The sequence below is a fragment of the Coregonus lavaretus genome, assembly GCF_964263955.1.
Source record: "Coregonus lavaretus genome assembly, chromosome: 9".
Lineage (NCBI taxonomy): Eukaryota > Metazoa > Chordata > Actinopteri > Salmoniformes > Salmonidae > Coregonus > Coregonus lavaretus.
In genome coordinates, this window is record NC_139996.1 from 47231247 (window position 1) to 47250224 (window position 18978).

General features: G+C 42.2%; 2 protein-coding genes across 2 annotated transcripts in view; one reads left to right on the forward strand and one right to left on the reverse strand.

Moving 5' to 3' along the window:
* Window positions 1-28: 28 nt before the first annotated feature.
* Window positions 29-12451, reverse strand: LOC311134491 (proteasome subunit alpha type-1-like). Its single transcript, XM_084168191.1, has 10 exons — window positions 12341-12451; window positions 10272-10316; window positions 9304-9405; window positions 9019-9122; window positions 8599-8687; window positions 8262-8332; window positions 7998-8127; window positions 7690-7769; window positions 7385-7489; window positions 29-305 (listed from the first exon to the last, which is right to left on the reverse strand). Exons 1-10 carry the CDS (start codon window positions 12341-12343, stop codon window positions 246-248), a joined length of 789 nt encoding a protein of 262 aa, XP_084024317.1. The 5' UTR covers window positions 12344-12451; the 3' UTR covers window positions 29-245.
* LOC311134492 (calcitonin gene-related peptide 1-like) overlaps window positions 11261-18978 on the forward strand; it is a 57890-nt gene continuing 50172 nt past the window's right edge. The window contains exons 1-2 of the mRNA XM_084168192.1: window positions 11261-11526; window positions 13840-13993. Coding sequence (XP_084024318.1) covers window positions 13847-13993 — 147 coding nt within the window. The 5' untranslated portion in view covers window positions 11261-11526; window positions 13840-13846. The remainder of the gene's footprint in view (window positions 11527-13839; window positions 13994-18978) is intronic.

Sequence of the window (18978 nt, forward strand, 5' to 3'; positions counted from 1 at the left end):
ATGTGACAAAAACAACACGAATGGCAGCTATCTGAGAAAAATGTTTATTACTTATAGAATTGAACATTCTACCAATAGAAAAGCAACATCCAATGTTATTAGCGGAAAGCGTACAATTAACTTATTTTCATTGAGTGTCACAGCACAGAATTGCCCCATGGCAGTTCAGGGAGTGGTGCTGAGCTGGATTTGGTTTCTGGCCACCGCAGTGTGACAAAGTGTGTCATCATTCTGCATCCTCAGTCTCAGATATCCATTGGCTCATCCGGTTTGTCTGCTGCAGGCTCATCTGCAGCCTCGATTACCTAGGACACACAGGAGGACAGACAGAGCAGTGACCTGCTGTTAAAGCTCCTGAACGGTCATTCTGATTGCCATGTAAAATAGCCTTTTGAGTGACTAAAACATCACCCATAATATTTTTTTCTGCATGTTCTTTGAAAACGCCTATGTCAAGCAACATGGACGCAGTGAGCAGTGTTGCAGTGATATTATCTCAAGCAAATTTGCTGATACACAAAGCAACTCAAACATTTAAATTGCAAGCAACATCCAATCCTGTCATACACCACATCAGGGTTTCACTACTGATTTGTTTATCCAACTGTTTGGTTATTGTAACAGTATCAATAGACAAAATGTTGGCGGTATAATTTAGCTAGCAAACCCAAATGGAATTGGCAGCACTGTTTATCAAGCTAGCTAGTTCATCTTGGACAATTTCAGGGAGAAGTCTGGGTACTTTTCATTAAATATATACACACAGTCAGTGGCCAGTGTATTAGGCACACCACCCGGTACATGAAAATGGTTCCCTCCTACAGACAGTGAGTCACATGGCCGTGGCTTGCTATATAAAGCAGGCATCGAGGCATTCAGTTACTGTTTAACTGAACGTTAGAATGGGCTAAACGAATGACCTAAGCGACCGAGTGTGGTATGATTGTCGGTGCAAGGCGTGCCAGTTCCAGTATCCCAGAAACGGCCAGCCTCCTAGGGTTTATCAAGAATGGTGCGACAAACAAAACATCCTGTCAGCAGCAGTCCTGTGGCCGAAAACAGCTCATTGATGAGAGAGGTCGAAGGAGAATGGCAAGAATCGTAAAGCTAACAGGCAAATAACGGCGCAGTAGAACTGGTGTGCAGAACGGCATCTCGGAACGCACAACTAGTCGGTCCTTGTCACAGATGGGCTATTGCAGCAGACGACCACACCAGGTTCCACTCCTATCTGCTAAAAACAAGAAGTGGCTCCAGTGGGCACGCGATCACCAACACTGGACAATTGAGGAGTGGAAAAACATTGCCTGGTCTGACGAATCCCGGTTCCTGTTGCGTCATGCTGATGGTAGAGTCAGGATTTGGCGTAAGCAGCATGAGTCCATGGCCCCATCCTGCCTGGTGTCAACGGTACAGGCTGGTGGCGGTGGTGTAATGGTGTGGGGAATGTTTTCCTGGCAAACATTAGGTCCCTTGATACCAATTGAGCAACGTTTGTACGCCACAGCGTATCTTAACATTGTTGCTGACCAGGTGCATCCCTTCATGGCTACAGGGGGGTCCGGCGCAGTACTAGATGGGTGTACCTAATAAACTGGCCACAGTCACTGTCAGACAATGTTCATATATCATGACTGTCAAGAAGTTTGTATGAATTTTCCATATGGCATGTCTCTTGATGTAATGACATGACAAATGCATCAGTGTTTTAGGCAACCCTTCCCCCGCTTTTGTTCAATTCTGGCTGAAGACCTAGCTAGCCAGTTACTAGCTAACACCAGACAGATGAAAGCGGAAACCTTAGATGAATAGGGAAAACCTGTAATTATATTTACTGACACACTGCAGTCAAACCACACCCCTCTGCGAACACGCCTTCTGCGATGTTGGTTACAAGGTGGTACATATTTAAATTAGGTAAGAGAAGACGTTACCATTGGTTTATTAAAATTATACTTTTTGTGATGTCACGAAAAACCCTTAATAATCCTGCCTCCATCCCGCCTGAATCCCGCTGTCTCAAAAGAGGGAGGGTATTTCTGACATAGCGTACCAGTGACACCTCGAGCTGGCTACGAACTAGCAGGAGTTGACGACAGCTGTGTGTACAGAGAGAGGCATCGAGCAAGAAGACAATGGTGGAAGCGGAGATGGAGCTTGAATCGGTTGGTGGTGGAAATGAAGAATGGACTTTAGTCCAAAGAAATGGACAAATAAGCTAAATTGACGTGAGAAAGGAAATGGCTAGTGTTTATAATTCCCCGTGGTATCTGGTAGGTGTACGTTTTCTGGGATTATGTACTCCCGACTTGGTGAATCCATTGAAGACATCCAAAGTGGTGGAGAATGCTTTGGGTAAAGTAAAATCTGTGAAAATCACGAGAAGTGGGCAGGTTAAATTTAGTGTGTGTCTGAGGTGTTGGAACTCACTAAATTTGGACATTATGATATGTCGTGCTTTGAGCTACAGAGCAGGGCACCTATTAAAGGAGTAATTTCGGGAGTTTCGGAAGAAGTTGACATTGATATACTAAAGAAAATTCCTGGAGTGGTAGACGTATGCTGGTTGAATTGTGTGGTTAAATGGCAAGGAGAAGAGTTTGTCTGTCCTTGTGTTTTTTTGATGTGGAGTCCCTCCCGACCCGAGTGCAGCTGACACAGATGAAAGTGGAAAACTATAAGCAGGGTTGGGGAGTGACGGATTACAAAACAACTAACTTAATCAGTTACCAGCAAAAATATTATAATGAGATTACAGATACTTTTGAACAACTAGATTACATCTAGGATTACTTTTAAATTCAGAAAGGATGTTTGCAAAAACATTGACACCTTTGTTTTCTCAATTACAATCAAATCAGCATTGAAAAAAGGAGCAAGTTTAAGTTTGTTCCGTCTGAGCAAGTCTGACCACAAGTCAGAAACCACTATGATGACACACCAAACACACGTTTGATGGATCGTGGGAAAAGAGCAGGAATAGGCTTTTGTAGGATACAGTCCAATAGTGTGCAAAGCTGTCATCAAGGCAAAGGGTGGCTATTTGAAGAATCTCCAATATAAAATATATTCTGATTTGTTTAACACTTTTTTGGTTACTACATGATTCCATATGAGTTATTTCATAGTTTTGATGTCTTCACTATTATTCTACAATGTAGAAAATAGTAAAAATAAAGAAAAACCCTTGAATGAGTAGGTGTGTCAACTTTTGACTGGTACTGTAGATTTTTTAGCAAGCTAGCGTCATACTTTTTTCTGACATAGCGAAAATACAGCTTTGTTGATTAAAGTTGACACTTCGCGGCCACCAGAGTTTGACATGTGACTACAGTTTGCATTGAATTGTGAGTCATATCAACCCCGCAAGTGGCCAAAGTTGTTCACTCGCTCCCTCGAGCTAAATCGAGGGCCGAAGGATCAACGTTAGTGAATTGGACCTCCACTTAAGACAGCAATCAAACTGCATCTGGTTTCGATGGTTATTCCCCCCGAGGGAAAGTGGCTAGCGCAAGGGCTGAGGGGGTAAAAATAACGTGTTTGGACTGCAGCCAGTCAAGCAGTGGACACTATTTCCGTGCTTTTAGGGCCCATAATGCAATTCTTCAGAAAATGGGCGTGGCTTCACAACGTTTTCAGATTTGAAGAAAATTGCGGAAAATATGCAGCCGAAGTCCAACGACAGCAGATAAAAATTAATTGCTTTAACTAATGACAAATGTTAAGAAAATGTTGAGCAATGTAATAAAGTAATGACTTTTCAAATAAGTTATCATCCACGTTATGTTGGCTGACAATTTCTTAGCTACGCTATCCTTATTAACAGCATAGCATATCATTACAACAGTATGTACTGGTATGTTAGCTAGCTACCTAACGTTACTTGGCTACTAATACATCGAACCTACCAGTATATTAACTATATGCTATCTAACTAACTACCCAACTTTTATTGACTTGATTATTCCCGTCATTCTTACTTTAGCTAAGTGGTATAGTCGTTGTGCGTTCTCAAATGGACATTTGGGTGCGTTCGTAAATTCGCTCTGGCTATCTACTCCGATTTCAGAGCACTCTCGTCTGAGTGTACCTGTGCCAGAGCGCAGAATAACTGATGAATTTACGAACACTCAACACCAGTTGAATATGGCCGGTTTCGGTAAACGTCGGCAAAAAAGCGTAGTTAAATTGTTGCCAGCAGCACAGTTAGTCACCAACGCTCCGGATAACCAGCTCTGCTAGGGCGAGTAAAATGGTCAGAGTGAGTTGTTCTATCATTTGTGTCTGGATGTAGCTAGCAAGGTAGCCAGTTAGCTTGGGTGCTTGACTGCCGTTGTGAGGTCAGAACGCTCGGATCAACCCTACTCCTCGGCCAGAGCGTCCAGTGACACTGCCTGGCAGTGTGCGGTCTGAACGCTCAGAGCGAAACGCTCTGAATTTACAAACACACAATCTTACAACGCTCTGAATTTACGAACGCCCAGAGCGCACTCTGGCACTCCAGATTGATTTTAATAACACACCCGAAGTCGTAAAAATGTCTAGCTAGTAATTTGTTATGCTAACAAGCTAGCAAGAAGTTGCATAGCAACAGCTTCAACCTCCGGTAGACAGGCGAAGCGCTAGTACGCTCAACTGAATGGATACCGTTTGTTTACAGTATACTAAAATGAACTAATAGTATATACTCATTAAGTATGTAGTATACAGTATGTTAGTATGCGTATTCGAACACAAATTTGGTATTTTGGTGTTCGACAGGGATCAAGTCCGGGCTCTGGCTGGGCCACTCAAGGACATTCAGAGACTTGTCCCGAAGCCACTCCTGCGTTGTCTTGGCTGTGTGCTTAGGGTCGTTGTCCTGTTTGAAGGTGAACCTTTGCCCCAGTCTGAGGTCCTGAGCGCTCTGTGGAGGTTTTCATCAAGGATCTCTCTGTACTTTGCTCTGTTCATCTTTCCCTCGAACCTGACTAGTCTCCCAGTCCCTGCCGCTGAAAAACATTCCCACAGCATGATTCTGCCACCACCATGCTTCACCGTAGGGATGGTGCCAGGTTTCCTCCAGACATGACGCTTGGCATTCACGCCAAAGAGATCAATCTTGGTTTCATCAGACCAGAGAATCTTGTTTCTCATGGTCAGAGTCCTTTAGGTGCCTTTTGGCAAACTCCCAGCGAGCTGTCATGTGCCTTTTACTGAGGAGTGGCTTCTGTCTGGCCACTACCATGAAGGCCTGATTTGTGGAGTGCTGCAGGTTGTCCTTCTGAAAGGTTCTCCCATCTCCACAGAGGATTCTCTGGAGCTCTGTCAGAGTGACCATAGGGTTCTTATTTAAATTAGGTAAAAGAATAAGACGTTACCATTAGTGTATTAAAGTGAGGCTTAATAATCCCACTACCTGAATCCAAGTGTTTGGCATGGGGAGGGCACCAGTAACTTCATGATCAGTTTTACTTGACAACCAAAATGTTGACCGCGGCGCTATACAGGTTGCAAAATAGTTGGAAAGAGATTTGATGTGCTGATTCCTTGGCACATGGTTTATGAGCAGATACACAAAACAACGCTTGATTCAAAACTTAAAGTTTTTCAATTTAAATAATAAAACATTACTGCCATAAACATATTGTTATGTATACTGAACAAAAATATAAAAACATGTAAAGCATTGGTCCCATATTTCATGAGCTGAAATAAAATATCCCATAAATGTTCCATACGCACAAAAAGCTTGTTTCTCTGAAATTGTGCACACATTTGTTTACATTCCTGTTAGTGAGCATTTCTCCTTTGCCAAGATAATCCATCTACCTGACAGGTGTGGCATATCAAGAAGCTGATTAAACAGCATGATCATTACACAGGTGCACCTTGTGCTGGGGACAATAAAAGGCTACTAAAAATGTGCAGTTTTGTCACACAACATGATGCCACAGATGTCTCAAGTTTTGAAGGAGCGTGCAATTGGCATGCTCACTGCAGGAATGTCCACCAGAGCTGTAGCCAGAGAATTTAATGGTTTTTTTTGTTGTCATTTAGCAGACGCTCTTATCCAGAGCGACTTACAGTTAGTGAGTGCATACATTATTTTTTCATACTGGCCCCACATAGGAATCGAACCCACAACCCTGGCGTTGCAAACGCCATGCTCTACCAACTGAGCTACATCCCTGCCGGCCATTCCCTCCCCTACCCTGGAAGACGCTAGGCCAATTGTGCGCCGCCCCATGGGTCTCCCGGTCGCGGCCGGCTACGACAGAGCCTGGATTCGAACCATTTTAGAGAATTTGGCAGTATGTCCAACCAGCCTCCCAACTGTAGACCACGTGCAACCACACCAGCCCAGGACCTCCACATCCGGCTTCTTCACCTGCGGGATCGTCTGAGACCAGCCACCTGGACAGCTAATGAAACTGAGGAGTATTTATGTCTGTAATAAAGCCCTTGTGGGGAAAAACTCATTCTGATTGACTGGGCCTGGCTCCCCAGTGGGTGGGTCTATGCCCTCCCAGGCCCACCCATGGCTGCGCCCCTGCCCAGTCATGTGAAATCCATAGATTAGGGCCTAATTTATTTATTTCAATTGACTGATTTCCTTATATGAACTGTAACTCAGTCAAATCGTTATAATTGTTGCATGTTGCGTTTATATTTTTGTTCAGTATATTTGGGGCATACAACCATCTCTTCGTAGCAACATATGCAAAGCTGAGACAATCATTAGATCACTTATTTTGGTATTGCCCCCATGTAGCTTGTTTCTGGTCACAGGTTCAGGAATGGCTGAAAAATTACAACATTTATCTAAAATTAACCCTACAAATAGCACTGTTGGGAGATTTGGAAAACCATAGTCAATCAACAATATAATACTTTTAATACAAATATTTATCTTTAATTCACAATCTGCAGATACTATGCGATTAGACAGATTCAGAAATTATGTGAAAGACCACAGCACAGTTGAAAAATATATGGCACATGGAAATCGTAAGAGGACGGTATGGACAGAGTAGCTGAGGGGTGGGTTTAAAAGCTGTTCTATAATAGTTTTGACTGAAACTTATACACTGTTTCTGTATAAGCACTTTGTGACAATTGCTGATCTAAAAAGGGCTTGATAAATACATTTGATTGATATGGTTTCATCCAAATATCATCAAATTTCATGAAAAACATGATTTTGACTGTTCGGGACCTTTAAGTGAAATTTGTGATGTCATGTTTGTTAACCATTCTATAATATTATTATAATCTCATCTACAAATATCTTTGAGGGTGCATTATCCCAGCCTGGATTCCAAATTAATTGTTCTGTTTCAGTGTGGATCCAGGCTAGCATTAATCCAACCACTTTCCACAGTAACTCCAAATCGACTCTTACCTTTCTCTGTGGCCTCTCCTCCAGACCCTCAAGGAAAGGACCCACGTCACCATCGTCGTAGATGGTGAACTCCATGTCTTTCCCCACAATGCCGATTGAGACATTCTGAAAGGCAGGGAGAGCTACTCAGTAAACGCCAGGGTCGTGTTCATTAGGCACCAAACAGACAAACAGGGAGGGACTCCATTTAATTTTTATGTTGCAAAATGTTTTAAAACATTTCTGTTAGGGGACCTAATGAACACAGCCCTGTACAGTGGGGAACATGAGGGCTACGACAGGTTGGTTGAGCCATTGAAGCTTACCTTAGTGGTGAGGTCCTGTTCAGCTGGGAGTGTTTCTCTGAGCCCAAGCAGACCATGCCTGACCAGCTCATTCAGATTACCTGAGTATAGACAATGCAATGGACAAAGGGATAAATGCACAGAGCATGTGCTGAGTTGTGTGTGTGTGTCTGTGTGTGTGAGTGAGATGTGCTACAGCGACCAAGCCTCAAACAGTATCTACTTTATAGTATGTGTCTGAGTAGACATACGTGTGCCCTCAGGTATGCATTTGTGTTTGTAATTGTGAAAACCACAAATACAGTGTGTGTGTGTGTGCATGCGCTCACAGTCCAGGAAGGTGTCCATGTGTCTCTCTAGGTATGTGCGGGCAGACTGGGAGCGGGCTCCAATGGACATGGCTTTGCAGTCAAAGTAGTTTGCAGAGGGGCAGGTCTGGAAGATATGAGGCCCCATGTCCTACAAGAAGAGACCAAATGACTTTGTTGCTCCACATTACTAATAATTATTGCTTTAAGAATCACATATATAGAGTTTTATACACCTTGATAAGCATACATAGTTTCCCTTAAAAGATGACAAAGAGAACTTACATCGTAGCCAGCGATAAGCAGTCCCACACCATAGGGTCTTCTTCCATACCTCTGTGTGGGAATTTGAGTTTCTGAGGGACTGGTTAAGGGTTACTTTGTCAACTGTCTAGAGGGCACAGCGCGCCATTTCCCAAACCTCACCGCTTAACTCACGAAAGTGTAATTTTTTACATTGACACATTGCATACATTTTTATTGGCGTATCAAACTTTCAAATGTATTGTTTGGGGTCCCGAAACAAGACAGGACTGTCCTAAACTCAGCAAAATGTTCATGCAAGGCAAACTGGGTACGGGCTTCTAGGGATAAAAAATCGAAAGCATGACAGAAAGGATACTGCTTCCGATGAGAGTGACGAGGCGCGAAGCTGGGAGAGGCCTGTCAAACACAAACCTTGAGTCCAGGCATTCCTGCCTCATGAAGTTACTGTTGAATAAGATAGAAGGGGAAAGAAGTGGTTATCTTGACACAAATTACAGTGGATATACATAGCAAACAGACACATGGTTTTTCATACATTTTATTTCTACAACTGGACACCAAGGTGTGTGTGTGTGTGTGTGTGGTAGGTAGCCTAGCGGTTAAGAGCGTTGGGCCAGTAACCAAAAGGTAGCTGATTCAAAACCTTGAGCTGACTAGGTGAAAAATCTGTTGATGTGCCCTTGAGCAAGGCACTTAACCCTAATTGCTCCTGTAAGTCGCTCTGGATAAGAGAGTCTGCTAAATGACAAAAATTTAAAAAAAATATTAATGGTACCAGAGGAGCCTGGCATCTGCAGTCAGCCCGGCAATGGAGATGCCAATGTGTTCATCAACATGGAGGATCTTCTTCTGGTGAGCAGCCAGCTCTGACTGGGCTCTCTGTGGAGAAACACAAACACCAGCCCATGACAGTCACTGCGAGTGGCTCACACCCGCGCGGGTCCAATGTGGCAGGTAAAAGACATACCGTTTTCCTGATGCCCCAGTGTAGCTCCTATGTAACTCTTGAAAAACAAAAGCTGTCAGTGTAGAATAGAACTGGGATATTAATGGGGAATACCTTGAGAGCAACCAGGACTGCATGGGTTCTGGACTTGAGGCCCACTGTAGCCGAACCTTGTTTTACCGCCTCCATGGCGTATTCGATCTGGTGAATGCGCCCCTGAAACACAAGTGCATTGATAATGTTACCTTATTTGGGAGACACTGCAGAGAACCTCATTCCCCAAATATTAAAATTATTCTAAATGTTAACACTCTAGGGAGTACCTGAGGAGGTTGCAAGCAATAACGACCTTATCATGGTCTAAAAACACCAAGACAGTCGTGAAGAGGGCCCGACAAAATCTATTTCCCCTCAGGTGACTGAAAAGATTTGGCATGGGTCCTCAGATCCTCAAAAAGTTCTACAGCGGCATCATCGAGAGCATCCTGACTGGTTGCATCACTGCCTGGTATGGAAACTGCTCGGCCTCCGACCGCAAGGCACTACAAAGGGTAGTGCGTACGGCCCAGTACATCACTGGGGACAAGCTTCCTGCCATCCAGGACCTCCATACCAGGCGGTGTCATAGGAAGGCCCTAAAAATTGCCAAAGACTCCAGCCACCCTAGTCATAGACTGTTCTCTCTGCTACCGCACGGCAAGCGGTACCGGAGCGCCAAGTCTAGGTCCAAAATGCTTCTTAACAGCTTCTACCCCCAAGCCATAAGACTCCTGAACAGCTAATCAAATGGCTAATCTCTGTTTATTATCTACGCATAGTCACTTTACCTCTACCCACATGTAAATATTACCTCAATTACCTCGACTAACCTGTGCCCCTGCACATTGACTCTGTACTGGTACCCCCTGTATATAGCCTCACCACTGTTATTTTACTGCTGCTCTTTAATTTTTTTTATTATTGAAACAATTTTTACTTAACACTTATTTTTCTTAAAACTGCATTGTTGGTTAAGGACTTGTAAGTAAGCATTTCACTGTAAGATCTACACCTGTTGTATTCGGCGAAAAAAAGTTCCTTACCTGAGGACTCCATACTGTGACATCGTTGTCGTACTGGTTACGGAACTACAGAGAAAAATAAGGCAGTAGTGTCAATATTTTCACTGTACATTTGTCTAGAAATACACATGAAATGTTTTACTTACGTAGTTGTCTTGCATTGCGATGAGTTATCGACCAAAAAACTGTCGTGGGCTGCATCCCAACACAGAATGTGCTTTTCCTGCGTACTTTACTCTTTATATGTGCTTGCCACCCTAGACTCTTCTAGACTAAGGTATTGCATTGCTATACATAAATTATAGAACCAGCTAGAAAGCAACCTTGTGGCTTTGTTTACAGCCACCTGTCATAGGGGTGCACCTGAACAAGAATATGCCCTTACAGGAAAAGTTGATATGTCTAACATCCTTTAAGCCCAGGAAGCAGCCATTCACCAGCTTTTCAAGCATAATAATGTCAAAATACGTTCATTACTCACCAAACTGAGTTTTGATTAGCAACTATCGTCATTTATTTCCATCACGGCCGGTATGTACTTCCAAAAAAGGTCTAAATAAAAAGTTACACGTAACCGAAAAAAAGGCCTCTTCAGCACCTCCAATGTATTGAGCTGTTGTAGACTTCCGACCTGTGCATGGCAGTCAGGTTCTCCGGGATCCTTGGGATGTGAGTGATTGAAGGTGCCGAATATGATATTTTTTTCGGTTGCTTGTAAATGCTTATTTAGACCTTTTTTGCAGTGGTGGAAAAAGTACCCAATTGTCATACTTGTGTAAAAGTAAAGATACCTTAATAGAAAATTACTCAAGTAAACATCACCCAGTAAAATACTACTTGAGTAAAAGTATTTGTAGTAAAGTAAGTATCAAAAGTAAAAGTATAAATCATTTCACATTCATTATATTAAGCAAACCAGAAGGCACGATTTTCTTGTTTTTTAAATTTACGGCTAGCCAGGGGCACACTCCAACACTGAGACATCATTTACAAACGAAGCATTTGTGTTTAGTGAGTCTGCTAGATAAGAGGCAGTAGGGATGACCAGGGATGTTCTCCTGTCCTGCTAAGCATTCGAAATGTAACGAGTACTTTTGGGTGTCAGGGAAAATGTATGGAGTAAAAAGTACATTATTTTCTTTAGGAATGTAGTGGAGTAAAAGTAATAAAAAATATAAAGAGTAAAGTACAGATACCCCAAAAAACTACTTAAGAAGTGCATACCAGTCGTGACGGCCGTAAATCACGATAGTTGCTAATCAAAACTCCATATTTGGTGAGTAACGAACATATTTTAACATTATTACATTTGAAACGCTGGTGAATGGCTGCTTCCTGGGCTTAAAGGAGATTCGCCATAACGTTTCCTGTAAAGCCAGATTCTGGTTCAGGGGTGCACCCATATAATTAGGAATTCGAATAGGACCTATATGGGTGCACTTTCATGACGTCAAACATGTTTGAAAGTTTCCGAGGTATGCCTGATAGCTTTGTTCAATTAACAAAAGTAGCTGGTATCAAGCATTTGAAAGAAAGCATCTAGTTAGCTAGAAGTTTTCAATCTGCCTTTGCCTCCATAGGTCAGGTTGACTGCAAAGAACACTGGCATTCATTAAAAGTGGGGTCACTTTTATGCCAGTCAAAAAACGAAAGTGAAACACTCAACATTTATTAGGCTAGCTAGCTAACACAGCTAGGTAGCTAGATAGATATCTAAATTTGCTACCGGTAGCTAACTAGTTAGTTAGCTCCTAGCTAGCTACAGAAAGGTTGGGTACTTTTTTATTTAATCTTATTGATACAGCTAGCTAGTTTGCCAATAAGGCAGTAGCTCGCTAACTCGTGCATAATTTTAAACTTCCATAGACGCTAACTGTTAAGTAGCTAGCTATGTTTTATGCTTACTCACAGTGCACTCGTTTCGTCTGTAGTGCTCATAGACTAGCTAGCTAGTTTACTATTTTAACGAGCGATAGCTAACTAGCATCCTTACTTATCAAACACCTTTGTCATTCAATTAATGCAATAATCTGTATTATTTAAGCAAATATTCAATATTCAAACAAAATGCATGCTTTATGCACTCTTACCATCTCTCTTGCTGAACTGTGACTTGGTTTGATCTATTTTCCTAGATCTGTGACGTAAGGCAAAGCAATAGATCTCAGAAGTCTGTCCAGTCGATGAAAATTCGAAATGTCATCCAAGATTGGAAACTTTACTCATTTTGACATGACCAAAGACAGCAATCTATGTCAAATGTACTTTTTAATGCCATGATTCCTGTCAATTCTGAAAATAAATTTAGAATTTTGATTAATCTATTAAAAAAATCCATTTAAGTTTATTTCAAATTCATGGTCCTCGGAGGTTGCAATAACTAGAATAAAATACTTGCAGTAATACAAGCAAACAACATTTTGTTATAACATTTCATTTTTTTTGCAATGACAGGCATAATTGCAGTGTGTCTAGATGAGCACTTTGAATGTCAACAACAACAATACACAATATCCTTCAGTAACCTGTTTTCTTTCTTCAAAAAAATTGTCACACACCGTAATTTTTTTTGTACAAACCACTCATGGTGTTTCAGACTCATCATAAAAAGTTGTCAGCGTTTAATGTCTCTTTCTAGAGAGACATTTCTATGCATTCATAAAGGTCTCCATCGACAGTCTCTCGCTCGCAGCTTCTCTCCCACTCTCTTTTTTAAATATTTCTCTCTTTCTCCCCCTCTCTCTCCATCTCACGCTCTCTCTTCTCTCTCCACCCACCCCCCTGTCTGTTTTTTTGGGTTGAAATGGCTGGACACTGAGAGATATCTGATGTACCCTTGATCCGGGGGGAGATGAATTAATGGAGCTGTGCTGACGAGCCCTCCTCCACTGCCAAGGCAGAGGCAGCGGTGGCCATTACGTCAGCGCGCCTCCTTTGTGATTGAGATTGTAGGAGCTGTGCTGAGCTCAGCAGGTTTCGCCAGGGCTTAATTTAACTCTGCCAAACGGCCCCCTTTTAATTTTTCAAATGGAAGAGTGGCCTGAGTCACTCTGTGACAGGTCCAAGCCACGCCGCTGGCCCTCAAGCGGGGAAGGAGGAGGGCGGAGGTGTTTAAAGGTGTAGCGGTATGGGTTGGGAAGACAAAAGTGACGTTGCTTACCCAGACCATGTCTTGGAGAAGAAATATGTCAGTGCATTGTCAACTGTGCTTAGCTATATCAATCAATGACACAACAGTGTGTGTTACCACAAATCCAGGCTATGCTTAACTATCAATCAATGGCAAAATAGTGTACGTGTTACCACAAACCCAAAAGAATTGTCACAATTTTTGGGGGGGAATATATGTTTTTGAAGCCCTAATGGGGTTCAGGCCTTTTGACCCTCGTTATTCTCATCACAGACAAAATCAAGCATTTTCATAACTTGAAGTTGTAGTTTGTTCTCCCAGCGACTCACTGGTGAGAGATGATGACGCATCAGCACCAGCGGTGTACCTGGATGTGCCTCCAGATATGGGATTACTTGAGTATCCGGAGTAATTATATCTAAATATGCCCCCATCTCGCACCCCTGTTGCTTAAAATAGGCCGGCGATGTGTTTAGCCTGGAAATCGACTGGACTAATGGGAGCGACAGGCAGCCGGTCTGCATTAAGCTGGCAGGTACCATGGAGTGGGTCAAGGGTCATCAGCCGCACACGGAAGGAACGGAAGGCCCCCCTCAATAGGTTTTATGAGAAGGTATGCATCTTAATTTACTTTTACATTTTCCACCAAATGCCAGGACACGCAGCAGCAGGTGTGGGGTTGTGGGGGAGTTGAGTCATCTTGCAGAATCTTGCCATCCGTTTCCTTGCGTTTTCCCAAAGAGCTTACACAGCATTTTGGCGATAAATGGCTGAAGAGGCTTTTTCTGTCTTAAACTGGAAAGAGCACATTGTGGAGCACTTACTAATATCAGAGCCAGATAGATTGCCGCTTCGCTCAGCCTTTGGATCTAATAATAGCAAGCCAATAAGTGGCAAACCTCATATGCTTTATACTGCACAACTGCCCCTTTGTGGTTCAGTGGTGATCTATAATTATTAATTTGAAGTAATCAATAGATTGTACTCGTACAAAGCCTAATTTAGATCAATGTAGATAATAGATAAACAGCCATGTTACTTGGCTCTCCCCTGAATAGTCAGGCTTTAGAAGTTCTGGCTGACAGCTGTGATGGCTCGTCTGTGTGTGGTGTTGTGTGGGAGACTTGCATGCTGGGACATGGTGTGTCTTTTGATGTGCTATCGTTTCATGCTGCTCTGACAGGTTTGATTGTCCGATGGGGAAGCTTGACTGGCAGTCTCCAGGCTCTGGGCCTTCAGTGTCCATCCAGCCTTTGGAGAGAGGAGGATAAAATGAGACCACAGATGAGGAGGAAGCCCAAGTTATCCCTTTGTGGGTAGTCCACGCCTAGTCCCCCTTTTGCCTGTCAACCATGTCATGAGAAATCGACAGGTGGTCTCAGAGGGGTTAGGGTTAGTTAATGGCTAACATTAGGTAGGCTAGGGGTTAAGGTTAGGTTTAGGGTTATGGCTTAGGGTTGTGGTTAGGTAAAATGCTAGCTAAGTAGTTAAAGGGTAAATGTTAGGAGTTAGGTTAAAGGGGAAGGGTTAGCTAACATGCTAATTAAGTTGCAAAGTAGCAAAAAAGTAGTAAGTAGTTGCAAAGCTAAAGTTGTCCGTGATGAGATTCGAACAAGCAACATTTGGGTTGCTAGACGATAGTGTTATACGCCCACCCATCCTCCCCGATCAACCACCATCCTGTTGTTTCTGTGTTAAGTTACCTACTGTCTTTATCTGTGATTGAAATTCACAGTATACAACATTGAAAAATGTACTTTTTCATGTGGCTGTCACGAATTTACAATAATATATTTTTTTCTATTTCACAATAATCTGTGATACTGGGTTGGTTTATCACAACTGATTTCCTGGCAAGGTTACTGATACCACTGGTGAGAGTGGAAGGTTTTTCTCAGATAATTAGAAGCTTTTGTCATTCTCATATCAAAGCATCTAACATATTTCCCTGCCTAAAATAGCACATAAAGGTTATTGGCTTTTTCAATAAAAAATAATCACACAACAAGTACTGACAGACAAAACACAACTCACCCAAATTATCCTTCTCTCCATACTGTATAACAAAGCTAATTCAAAAAGTGCTTGCGGCACCATCTATTTCTTCAACTTCCTCCGTTGTTGGTATTGATGGAGAAATCGGTCGATGCCAAGTCTGGGAAGCAAGAAGACGTCAAATCATTACCGAGCTCAAAGTATTTCCCTGGCTCCCCAGCAAATGCTCAAACATTAATTGCATTTGCTCATCCGATACTGTTCTTTTGGATTAGCTAATGTGAGAGGTCACTTTTTGAGACGGGAGATATTCTTGGCTCCACTTCACCTGTTTTATGAGCAGCCTCTTTAATTTTGTCACAGATTTTTCTCTGGAGCTCCACAACAAATCTGTGAGCTGCTCTTTCAGCCTTCATGGGTTGGGTACCCACTGGGCAAAAACTGGTTGAATCAACAATGTCTCCACGTTATTCCACCCCAAAAGTCTATGTGATGACTTTGAATCAACGTGGAAAACAGATTGGATTTGGAAAAAGTCATCAACATAAGGGCATTTCATATTTTTTTCACCAAACTTTTAACCTAAATCCAATGATATGGTGAACTTTTTTGTTGATTTCACGTTGAATTAACATTAGTTGAGAACTCAATCAAATGTAAATCAAAACTAGACGTTGAACTGACGTCTGTGCCCATTGGGTATGAGATTATATTCCTCAGTCAGGAATGTGTCCTTAGTCAATCTCCTGTGAAGCACAGTATCTTATATTTTCCTAAGACTGACTATAGTGTAACATGCTGACCACACCGCTCGCGTTGCGTACGCAATGGTTGCAAAATAAATTTACACATACATGTTATTCATTCATTTAATCTAAACTGCTCGCGAGCATCTGCGTAGCCAGGCACTAAAATAGAACTTGGTTCTTTTTTATGCTTGACACTCTGCAAGTCCTGCCTGTCCCATCTCCTCATTGGTTTTTAGGAGCATATACCCACGTGGGTGATTGAAAAAATAACTGAGGTCCACACTCCAGTCCAGTTAGTGGTGGTAATGCACCTTAAAGTCCGTTGCCAACTGACATAGAAAGTCCATAGAAGAAGAAGACGACTACTACTACTACTACTACTACTACTACTGAAGGAGGAGAGATTACTAGAAACTAACTAGGTTTCCCATTTTATCTGTGGATTAAATGTCGGAGTAGAGAACACACAATTTTGTGTGACTCGAAATGGGTAAAAATTCTACAAATATCCAGAAGAAAAAGACCTTGTGCATTTCAGGCGAAATAACAACCCAATGACAAATTAGCTATCAACAGCAAGCTAGCTAGCTAAATGTATATGAATGTTTCATGTGTTTTGACCTGTCCCCAAATTAATATAGTTGGTTCAGAGTTCATTTTGATATTTCAACCTGAGTGTCTGGATCACGTCAGGTGCGGATGTACAAAATCAACATGCGCGCAATGGCGCACATGCGTGCCTGGTCTAGACAGCATGTAACTCATCAACAATAATACTGTGTTATAAATAGGGTTGCAAATCCCAGTTTGAAAATTATTGGAATCAGCAGGGAATAAGCAGAAGATCCATGAATCTTCCAACCAGGATTTCCACAAAACCTGGTCAAATTTTGCAACCCTAGCTATAAAAATGCAAATATTATTTATGAAAACACAGCAGCACTATTGTCAACTTTAGCGCATCTCGGAAACCAGAACGAATTGCATCAGATGGTCGATACATGGTCTGTCAACGAGAGATTAGCACACCTCTGATATCACAGTTTATTCCGATGAGCATTGTATTTCTCTCTTTAGCCAGTAAATATTGTGTGCCTTCACAGCATAGTGTACTAATTGATTTAAGACACCCAATAACAGATTCAAATCAATGTCTGTTTGACAGCTTTGAGATTCATGTTCTACACAATTATAGCACACAGATTATTAAAAAACATGACAGTTTTACACAACATATACAAGGTAATGGTATGATATTATTATCAGGACGGGAGATTTAGACAACACATATAGTGAGGGAAAAAAGTATTTGATCCCCTGCTGATTTTGTACGTTTGCCCACTGACAAAGGAATGATCAGTCTATAATTTTAATGGTAGGTTTATTTGAACAGTGAGAGACAGAATAACAACAACAAAAACAGAAAAAAACGCATGTCAAAAATGTTATAAATTGATTTGCATTTTAACGAGGGAAATAAGTATTTGACCCCCTCTCAATCAGAAAGATTTCTGGCTCCCAGGTGTCTTTTATACAGGTAACGAGCTGAGATTAGGAGCACACTCTTAAGCAGCTTGGTGAGAAGGTGACAACAGTTGGTGCGATTATTCGCAAATGGAAGAAACACAAAATAACTGTCAATCTCCCTCGGCCTGGGGCTCCATGCAAGATCTCACCTCGTGGAGTTGCAATAATCATGAGAACGGTGAGGAATCAGCCCAGAACTACATGGGAGGATCTTGTCAATGATCTCAAGGCAGCTGGGACCATAGTCACCAAGAAAACAATTGGTAACACACTACGCCGTGAAGGACTGAAATCCTGCAGCGCCCGCAAGGTCCCCCTGCTCAAGAAAGCACATATACATGCCCGTCTGAAGTTTGCCAATGAACATCTGAATGATTCAGAGGAGAACTGAGTGAAAGTGTTGTGGTCACATGAGACCAAAATTGAGCTCTTTGGTATCAACTCAACTCGCCATGTTTGGAGGAGGAGGAATGCTGCCTATGATCCCAAGAACACCATCCCCACTGTCAAACATGGAGGTGGAAACATTATGCTTTGGGGGTGTTTTTCTGCTAAGGGGACAGGACAACTTCACCGCATCAATGGGATGATGGACGGACCATGTACCGTCAAATCTTGGGTGAGAACCTCCTTCCCTCAGCCAGGGCATTGAAAATGGGTCGTGGATGGGTATTCCAGCATGACAATGACCCAAAACACACGGCCAAGGCAACAATGGAGTGGCTCAAGAAGAAGCACATTAAGGTCCTGGAGTGACCTAGCCAGTCTCCAGACCTTAATCCCATAGAAAATCTGTGGAGGGAGCTGAAGGTTTGAGTTCCCAAAACGTCAGCCTCAAAACAAAATCCCTCCTGAGATGTGTGCAAACCTGGTGGCTAACTACAAGAAACGTCTGACCTCTGTGATTGCCAACAAGGGTTTTGCCGCCAAGTACTAAGTCATGTTTTGCAGAGGGGTCAAATACTTATTTCCCTTATTAAAATGCAAATAAATTTATAACATTTTTGACATGCGTTTTTCTGGATTTTGTTGTTGTTATTCTGTCTCTCACTGTTCAAATAAACCTACCATTAAAATTATAGACTGATAATTTCTTTGTCAGTGGGCAAACATACAAAATCAGCAGGGGATCAAATACTTTTTCCCCTCACTGTAGATATTTTAACATTCTTTTTCATATTAATGATCTTAATACCTCAAATGTTGTAGTCTCCCTTGATGCTGAAAATGCATTTGACAGAGTGGAATGGAAGTACCTTATGTCTGTACAGCCGTGGTCAAAGGTTTTGAGAATGACACAAATATTAATTTTCACAAAGTCTGCTGC